Here is a 10,525-nt window from a genome sequence, read left to right as displayed (position 1 = left end):
TTGAATTTTTTTATGATACGAACAGAATTTCGAAAACATATCGTTTCTGTACAAGTCTGCCATGCATGGCGGGAAATCGATCTTTTTGTCTAATTCTTATAAAACTTAGTTTATTATCCCCTCGCCTTCTACATGTAAGTTGCGTGTAGATAAAATTGTTATGGACACTCTAAAACCAAAATGCTCAAAACTTGGTATGGTGTTACTCGTTAAGAATATATTAAGCGCTATTGACTTTGAAGTTCAAAGGTCAAGGTCACAGTGGCACTTGTAATACAAGGCAATATCACCCTTGTGTACACTCATAAACCAATATGCTTCAAAAGATTTTAACCACATTTGGTATATTGTTCCTCCTTGTAATGATCTGACATTTTTTACGTTCAAGGCCAAAGGTCAAGGTCATGCAGATGGACTTGTTTTTTCTCCGTGAAATAGCAAAATACACAGGAAATCGGTTGCTCATTTTTTACCTGCTGGTTCTAAAGACAATATTAAAGGTATTTCCAGTTACTGAATGTTTTGGTTGATTTCTAAAAAAATAGTTTATGTATCAAATATGCATATTCAATTTACCATTTTCTGCATGTGTCATATACAAATAAAGTGTCCATATTTGTCTCCAATATGTTACATACGAGGGGATGCCACGCTCGGCATTGCCTTGTTTGAACTGTAAAATGTGTGCACTAGTCTGAATAATCACCCATAATTATGCCCATGTTTACTGATCTATCTTAAAGGTAATTAAGGTAAGGGGTTCGTTGATCCCTTTTATTCAAAAAGAGCTCTTTCCAGGAGAATATCATAATAATATAGACAAAAGGAAGGATGTGGGGAAAGCAACAAATGCGTCAAAATATAACATATAGAAAACAAAATGGTTATGGAGTAAACATTCGTGTGACAACAACTAAGACGATACATAAAAAATCAGAATAATGAAGAAAAAGTTGGTTTCCCTATATACATGTACCTGCAGTATTGGTGTACGAGGCGCGTTTATGATTCATTTTGTTACTTGATATGAAAAATTGACAAAAAATAATATTTTACTTGTGAAAGTAAATCCTGAGCCTGTAATAGCTGCTCTTCTTGTTCCATTTGAATTAATAGAAACAACGCTGTCGCCTTTCTTGTTCTCATAGAATCATATGATATGAGCTCCATGTTTTAGAACGTCTTCCTTAACTGTCGTATAAGACTGACCAGTGCATATCGCGCATGGCACTTTAAATGTATTTTAGCGCGAAAATGAACTTACATTTAGCTGGATTTATCGCCGTCGTAGTTCCATCTTGTCGCCTTCGTACTTTTATTCGATGGCAACACGACGGGATTACGAGGTCTTCACGAAGTCCTGTTGCCATCGTAAGACCTTCGGGTAGCTTCGTGATTCATTCGTGTAGACATCTTAATGTCAAAACTGCCCGATGGAAACGATGGAAACACGAATGCAATACGATGTTCAAAGATGCATTTCCGGTGACATTACGATGGTGAGGATGGTGATACGAACTCAATACGAACCCTCAACATCGGACGCACCTTCGGGGATTTTTTAACATGTTAAAAAATTTAGAACCCTTCCCGAAGTTGTCCCCGAAGGCTAGAAAAAGTGGACGATGGTTCTACGATGGTTAAAGATGACACTACGAATAGCCCGATCTGGATACGATCAGTCCCGATTTTGAAAATTTCCATAATCGTGTTGCCATCGGCGTATAAATCGGGACAGTGTGACGCGGGCATAAGCAAAGTCAGATAATCACACAATTTTTAGTCGAAAGTTTCGAATTACATTGGTTTCTACATCTAGATAATTGAAATCTAAATTCATCCCCAATATTGCGAATAGGTACGTTGATACCCACAAATGTACCCTCATCTACTTCCAGTTTCATACATCGATTTGTAGACCACCCTTTCATAACAAGAAATGCATTCAACTGAGCTGGAATCAGTTCAAATTCTGATGATTTGCTAATCTCCTGAAAACAATCATACGTTTAAGTACATTCTATCAATAGATAAATGACGATGAAATTTTTAAAGCTATTCAGATTATTTTGTTATTCTGTGTTTTTAACATATTTTAAAAGGACTGAGCTGCTTGTATTTCATAGACGATTCAAACAAGCTCTATTCTTATAATATTATTCCTTACTTAACAAGAAGAAAATCTTAAAATATAAGAAATAAAAAAGGACAGACTGACATGCAATTGAAAACAGCACAAATATCTTAAATTTTAAACTGATAATGGAAAGTTATCGTTCTATCGCAATCATTGCATTTGAATCATAAGATTTAAAATGTTGCTCTGTTCAGCATTTCGACAAGTTCCCTTACTAGGGATTGGTAAAGGATTTGACACACCGGTCTCAAATTTGATCTAACCACGACAACACAATGATGTAGGTTATACAGCAATTTTAACTTAAATAATAATTTTTTATAACATCATATTGATGCATCACAACTTAAACTTCTGAATTCGATGTTATATTCTTACCATCTTATTTCGTTAATCAATACAATTTAATCAATATTGAGACATTTGTCGAGTTTTTAATTTTTAATTTTGCGTTCAATTATTAAAGAATCCCTTCTACTATGGCTTATCTGTATTTCAGTGCATCGAGACATGTTCGATAATACAACAAAAGATGCGTAATATAATTGAAAAGGTAAAGAATTTAGGACTTGAGATAAAAATAATTCTGAAGTTTAATTAAACCATTATATAATTACATCAACAAGACCAAGGGTGCCATCATCTGGTACGTGAAGATATTTCTTTTCTTTGTTTTTAAATATTGTTGAATAGCGCCTGATGTAAAAAGCAATCATTCCTTTACTTTCAATGCTTCTTTCTTCCAGAAAACGACCTATAAAATAATTGAACATTTATCAACTATGTCAAGACAACATATACTATAACACAATGCATTTGAACGGTGGATTAGTTTCATATCTCACTAGTGTCACCCTTTGGGAAATAGTTTTAGTATGTTCTTCATTTCAGATTTGATGTATAGTTTTGTGTTAACCTTGAACACAGATAGTAGTAATATTTCGCAGCTCTAAGATGAAAAAAACCCCGGTATCTATTAAAGCACTCGCAGAATATGATTGGGCTTTCCGGAATATACTCGTTGTGTTTTGTGACACATCATCTTCTACCAAAAATATAAAATACACATGTAAAAGTTTTCATACATTGACTTAAACTGCCCTCTTTTTTTCAGAACGAAGAAATGTAGTTTGTTATTTTTGTACCAAAATAAACATTTTCCGTGAATAAACGAATTAGTGGCGCATGCATGATTTTTAATTTTAGTTTCTTGTGTTTAATTTGGAGTTAAGTATGATGTCCATTATTACTGAACTAGTATAATATATATTTGGTCAGGAGCCAGCTGAAGGACGCCTCCGGGTGCGGGAGTTTTTCCCAGCATTGAAGACCCATTGGTGGCCTTCGGCTGCTGTCTGCTCTATGGTAGGGCCGTTGTCGCTTTGACACATCCCTTATTTCCATTCTCAATTTTAATAATCAGGGTTATTTGTGCGATCCCTTAATCCCACCGAAAAAAATATGTAAAGTTATATTTATGTTAACATAATCTTTTCAAACTTTAACCAGTGAGTAGTGCCAATATTTTTACTATATAAAATACTCGTAAGCGTTGCAAGTAAACAAATGTGAATAGATTACAATTAAACAAACTGATTTAGAAGATCTGCATCCAATACTAATTGTTCCAAATAAAAAAGTTAAAATTCTATATAAATAACAAACAGCTGAAAGGTTGCAAGAGCAGATGCAACCTTTAGAGACATTGTCAACCGAGGCGATGCTATGGTTTACAATGATTATTCAGGGTGATTCAACACTTCACAAGAGACCAAAATGACACAGAATTTAACAACTATAGGTTAACGTACGGCCTTAACAATGAGCAAAGTCCATACCGCTTAGTCAGCTTTAAAAGGTAACGAAATGATGATGTAAAACAATTCAATCGAGAAAACTAACGGCCTTATTTATGTACAAAAAATGAACGAAAAACAAATATCTAACACATCAACAAACGACAACCACTGAATTACAGTCTCCTGACTTGGGACAGACAAATACATTCAGAATGTGGCGGGGTTAAACATGTTAGCAATATTTCATGTTAGCGGAAGCTAGTGTGTTCATTTATTGTACATTGACTACAAATACAAGGGAGGGTTCAAATTTCACAAAACTCCGCCGCATTTTTGTGCCTGTCAGAATTCAGTCGACATCATATTTTTTACTTTCAAAAGACTTAAAACAAACAAAATGTATTTAGGAATATCCCGTGTTTGAATACAATTCATATCAAACAGTTTTTTAAGGTGCCTTTTGATCTTCAAATACTTACATCGATTAGTTCAAGTACGTACGTACATGAAAAGATAAACTGGACATAACGCAAACCATCAACAAAACGTTTAAAACATTTCAGCTGGGATTTTATCATTGATATATATTAAGAACTGTACTTGTGCTGTATGTCCAAAACAATCTACGTGTGCTTCTCATGTAGTTTGTATACTTTCATTAAACTAATATTATGTATGTATGCACATATGGACAAACAAAGAACGAACCAAATGCATTTGTACTATGTATATGTTTAAAGTTTGAACAGAAATACCGAACTTTTAAAAAATTCAAAACGGAAAGTCCCTATTCAAAACGCATCAATAAATAAGAAACTTTTAAATGTAAAATGTAAAATCAATTTATTTTGGAATAAAGGAAAATGAATATAATTCCAAATCTGGTAACTGAAGTATAGTGTTATACTTACATTCAGCAAAATCGCATGGCTTTTTCCATGATTCAGTTGACGATAGTTCCTTAAAAACAATACGATTTCTCTGAATTTCCAAGTGTTGCATAAACAAATTTGTCAATTGTTTATTGAAAACAACAACGCGAAACTGATCCTTGATCCAATCTGGTGTCACTGGATAAGTAGAAGCATCAATGAAACGTGCACGACTTATTTCTGAAATTGGAAAACAAAAAGCATTTGATGAATCAAAATAACCATAGTTGAATTATATTTACAATTTATTCTCCTACATGAAGATATAAGGGGTGGTATGAGTGCCAATGAGACAACTCTCAATCCAAGTCACAATTTGTAAAAGAAAAACAATGTTTGATTTTGTGTTTGATTTTGTCTTTGCACTGTTTCGATTTGAATGCCACTGCTGAGTCTAATATATATATCTTTTCAGAAACTACCCCTTAACCATGGGGTCACATGCAGGCAGAGTACCTATAAATGCACCTAGGAACATATACAAATTATACAATGAAATAACACAAAGGAAAATATCAAAGTTACAAATTGATACTCTTTTAAACAAGTCAACTTCTATGTTATAGATATTTCTTATCTTTTGAAGTTTTGCGGTGTTTCATAAATTATACATACATTTATATCAATTCACGTGTCTGAAGACGAATATGTGACTGTGTGAAAATTTCTATATGATTTTAATTTCTGAAAATTAAACTGAACTCTAGAACAGACTATTTCCGAACTGCGGTCGGGTTTATTTTGGTGGGAATTCGGGATTTACACGAATTGGAATTCAAGAAAACATTATTAACTTTTCGGGATTCGGGAAACAAATGCTTTTTCTTCGGCATTTCCGTATTTAACGTTTTTTTTTCTTCCTGAAATTCGGGATGACATCTCTTCTTTCTATCGTCAGCAGAAAATGTTCAAGGAAACTAGAGGCTCTTAAGAGCCTGTGTCGCTCACCTTGATATATGTGCATATCAAACAAAGGACACAGATGGATTTATGAAAAATGGTGTTTTGGTGATGGTCATGTGTTTCTAGATCTTACTTTACTGAACATCTTTGGTGCTTAAAATTTTTTCTAATTGTAATGAACTTGTCCTTTTAGTTACAAAGGAAAATATTTTGTAAAAATGTACAAAAATTACCAAATTAATGAAAATTGTTAAAAATTTACTATAAAGGGCAATAACTCTTTAAATGGTCAACTGACCATTATGTTCATGTTGTAGATCTTACTTTGCTGAACATTATTGCTGTTTACAGTTTATTTCTATCTATAATATTATTCAAGATAATAACCAAAAACGGCAAAATTTCCTTAAAATTACCAATTCAGGGGCAGCAACCCAACAACCGGTTGTCCGATTCATCTGAAAATTTCAGGGCAGATAGATCTTGACTTGATAAACAATTACACCCAATGCAAGATTGCTATAAATGCTTTGGTTTCAGAGTTATAAGCCAAAATCTACATGTTACCCCATATGTTCTATTTCTAGCCATGGCGGCCATTTTGGTTGATTGGCCTGGTCACCAGACACATTTTTAAAACTAGATACCCCAATGATGATTGTGACCAAATTCGGTCAAATTTGTCCCAGAAGTTTCAGAGGATTAGATTTTTTGTATAAGTTATCTACGACGGACGACGACGACGGACGCCAAGTGATGAGAATTAGAAAAACTATTCTGTATGATAAATTTAATTTGTTAAATATTTGCAATTCTTAAAAAAAAAACCAAAAAAACAGCTGTTTTTTTTGGAATTTTTTCGAATAACTAAAAAAAAGAGGGATGTACACGACTTTCCAAACTTAATATAAAATTAACTACGTTACTCAAAACTTTCAATACTGAAACAACACGAGATATCGATGTATTTTTTTTATCATTCCAGTTTGATATAGGCGTGGCTATCCATCACTTTTATTCTATCCACTTTCCTTTGTGATAAAGATTGGCGTGCGACGGTAAACGAAACATTGTAATTTATATAATGACATTGTCATAGTTTTAGAACACAGTAACTTCAACATCAAAAGGTAATGTACTTTATTATAGAAGCCTTGGACTTCTAGCTCAAAATAAAATTGATTTCGACAAGTTGCTTGCAACCGCTGAGGAGACGTTGCATGAGTGTAGTTAAACATGATTTCAAATTGTTCACGATTAAATTCAGATGTTGACGATATAACTTTAAAAATAAATGAGCTCATTGAGCTGGGAATAGTAAACATGTACCTAACATGTTCCTGTATAGAGTAAACAGGCGCTATTTAATTTTAACGGTCAAACAAACAGTAGCCTCGTTAAGTGTGTATGTGTGTGTGGCGGGGGAGGGGAGGTTGTAAAGCAAGCCAACATTTGAAAACACTATAGACAAATTATTCACATGGGGCGAGCCTCCTGCCCCTCCTTCCTCTTAAAACTAATCCGCCCTCGGCAAATTTAAACCTTAACAATTACATGTGTTTCATGTAGCTGTAGGTACCAGTATTGTATTACAACTCCAGTTTCCGGTGCATGTCAAAACATGGAGGGAATAAAAATAGTCCATTTTTTTCTGAATTTTTTTCTGGACTCATTTTTTTCTGTTTGATTATAGGTTTATGCTGAATTGAAACATATATATAGATTCAAAAAAAATCTTGCACCTCTTTAGGGATATCAATCCAGGAAAGTGGAAGGATATCATGTTTACTGGAAGTGGTGCGGCCTAGTAAAAACAGCAAACAGAAAGTAGAAAAAAAATGTTTTGACTTCAGGGTTACGTATCTTTTTATTCTTCGTGGCATGACCCACTTTTATTTCGATTAAATCACAATTTCACATTAGTACATACATGATATGAACATGCATTTTTTTTTCTATGTAGCATTTTTTATTTTATTTTATTTTCAAAGATCAGCTGTTTAGCATGTAAGCCTATGGATCAGTCAATTACAAGACTGCAACCTGTACAGTGGCGCCTATGGATATACAATCCAAGTTTACATTTTAATAACCGAAAATAAACTTAATTTGCAGTATAATATATATGTAAATCTTAACAGATTTATATATATGTTCTAAACTTTAATTTATTTGTTAATTATTGGAGCAAATCTTGGTTCATTTTAAAGATAGGACATTGTACAGGTGAAGGTAAAGTAAAACATAACAACAATTTGTTTGCTTGAACAGTTATCAAAGGTACCAGGATTATAATTTAGTATATATAATTTAACGATGTCAGTCATACAGCACAACCGTGTGCGATAAATGTTCGAATTACCTAGTTCCTGAGGGCATCTCCGAAGGATATACGATTGAAAGATTCGTGCTCATTTAGCGATTTATTCATATAATAAAGCATGCGCTCGTACATAGCATATAAGTTACAATTGATATGGTAGGCAATGAATCGGTAAAATAAACTCCGAGATATTTGTATTCATTAACGAGCAGATTACCTAATTGTCATTTATCATCTTTATCTAAACGCTTACCTATCATCACAACCAAAGTATAATGGAGATACGGCTCTAGTATTGCATAGAAAATTATAAGCAATGTATCGTTGAGGAGTTTTGTTTCAGCACTATTATTATTGTTTGATGTCACGTCGAAGTCTAACAGAGTCGTTGTAATCACAAGCCAGATTCGAGTTATATGTGACACAAAAAAGAGGCAAAAGACACCAGAGATACATTTAAACTTAAATGTCGAAAATAAACTCCATGGCTTAAATAGAAAAAAAAGAAAAAAAGACAAACAGTAGGTACACAAAACAGAACAAAGAAAACTAAAGAATGAGCAACACGAACCACGCCAAAACCAGGGGGGATCTCAGTAGCTCCGGAAAGGTGAGCTCATGTAACACCCGTCGTGTTGCTCATGTAAATATAAATACAGTTATAAGTCTAATTCGTTAGGTCACATTCGGGGAAAGGGGATTTTGGTGACGACAATAGGAGCATATCCGCTACGATCTGTGAAACGGACATTTTCTCTTACGGTCAACCAACATAGAAACGTGCTCCGGGAATTGTAGATTGATAAAGACTTTATTTGACTGTTTTATGCCGCAAGTTTATCAAGAATTACGCATCAAAACAAAACGACAAAAGAAAAATAAATATTAATACTGCACATCATATTTCTGTGGTAATAATTCTTTAGGTAGTAGCTGGTACTTTTTTTCGTTTGAATTGTTTCACATTTTGTTCTGTTGTGGCCCTTTCAACTGCTTATACTGTTTGTGTATGTGTTATATCATTGTTGATTTAGACAGTGGTATAACGTTTCTTAAATAAAGGTAACAGTAGTATACCGATGTACAAAACTCATAAATCGATAGACAAAAACAAATCCGGGTCATAAACCAAAACCGAGGGAAACGCATTAAATACAAGAAAATTGCGACGCAACATTAAAATGTAACACACACAGAAACAAACTAAAGTCATACGTTTTGTGGACTCATAAACAAACATACCACATCACTTTATCTTAAAACTTACCCCCAGAACAATATAAGCAAAACTTTACAACTGTGGCGGAGTTTGTAGAGGGTCTCCAGTAAGTCTAAAAATACATATAATTTATACATAAAATATATGGTTATAACTGTGTGGAAAACCATTTCCATTTCATTATAGATTGTAATGTTTACAACAATCACAAAAAATAATTATGTCTACTATGAAAAGATCATCGTTTAAATAGTTAATATGTCAGCACCGATAAAAACTGCTAAATATATGTTGCAGACAAAAAGAGAAAAAAATCTGTGTATATGGAAATATTCGATAACATTTCTCTTGTTTGTCTTACCATTGACATTACAAGCTGTTTAGGGTGACATAAAGACCCAAAGGGTCGTGTATTCTAATTTATTTATATATATATTTCACTGTATTGTATAATATTTTGTAAAAAACACATGTCCCTTTTACTTATATTATATACAAAGATGCTAAGTGAGAAGCGACATATAAAATAATTGTAAACATAAAAGTACCATGGTTGTATTCTTTTTCACAGGTATTTCTTCTAAGAGTTCCACCAGTGGCGGATCCAGGGGGGGGGGGTTCCGGGGGTGCGCACCCCCCCCTTTATTTTTGCCGATCAATGCATTTGTATCGGGACATATGTTTTGCACCCCCCCCTTTGCCCTGGGTGCCCTGGGTTAGCACCCCCCTTTCGAAAATTCCTGCATCCGCCCCTGTCCACGACGTCCTTATTATGCAGTATTGTAACATCTTCATCGTTTATAGCAAGAAGTTGATCCCCATTACTGCAATTAAAACAAACTATCAAGAAAAAGAAGAAACGAAGTATTTGTTTTCTACTAGTTTTGAATTTAGACATTATATTTTTTGAGCGTTGTCTTGCTCAGCATATAAAAAAGAAGATCTGGTATGATAGCTCATGAGACAACTCTCCACAATAGACCACAAGACACAGAAATTAACATTTATAGGTCACTATTTCATTTGATAAAGAGGGTATCGAAAGAGGGTAGTATCTACTGTATGTAAAGAGAGGTTCAAAAAGGGATTAAACATTACACTTGTTACACTTAAAGCCCCAGTCACAACATATCGAACGATTTTTTTTGTCGTGGAAGATCTATAAAATAGTTGTCGTGGCACTGTCGTTCAAAAAGTAAAAAAAAATTATTT

General features: G+C 33.7%; 1 protein-coding gene across 1 annotated transcript; it reads right to left on the bottom strand.

Moving 5' to 3' along the window:
* Window positions 1-1,751: 1,751 nt before the first annotated feature.
* On the bottom strand, window positions 1,752-9,900 carry LOC143068661 (uncharacterized). The gene is made up of 5 exons (XM_076242887.1): window positions 9,862-9,900; window positions 9,362-9,425; window positions 4,848-5,048; window positions 2,755-2,891; window positions 1,752-1,991 (listed from the first exon to the last, which is right to left on the bottom strand). Exons 1-5 carry the CDS (start codon window positions 9,862-9,864, stop codon window positions 1,761-1,763), a joined length of 636 nt encoding a protein of 211 aa, XP_076099002.1. The 5' UTR covers window positions 9,865-9,900; the 3' UTR covers window positions 1,752-1,760.
* Between the last annotated feature and the right edge of the window lie 625 nt (window positions 9,901-10,525).

This window comes from Mytilus galloprovincialis, chromosome 3 (assembly GCF_965363235.1).
Source record: "Mytilus galloprovincialis chromosome 3, xbMytGall1.hap1.1, whole genome shotgun sequence".
Lineage (NCBI taxonomy): Eukaryota > Metazoa > Mollusca > Bivalvia > Mytilida > Mytilidae > Mytilus > Mytilus galloprovincialis.
Note: the sequence above shows the minus strand (reverse complement) of the source record. Positions and strands in the feature narration are given on the sequence as shown.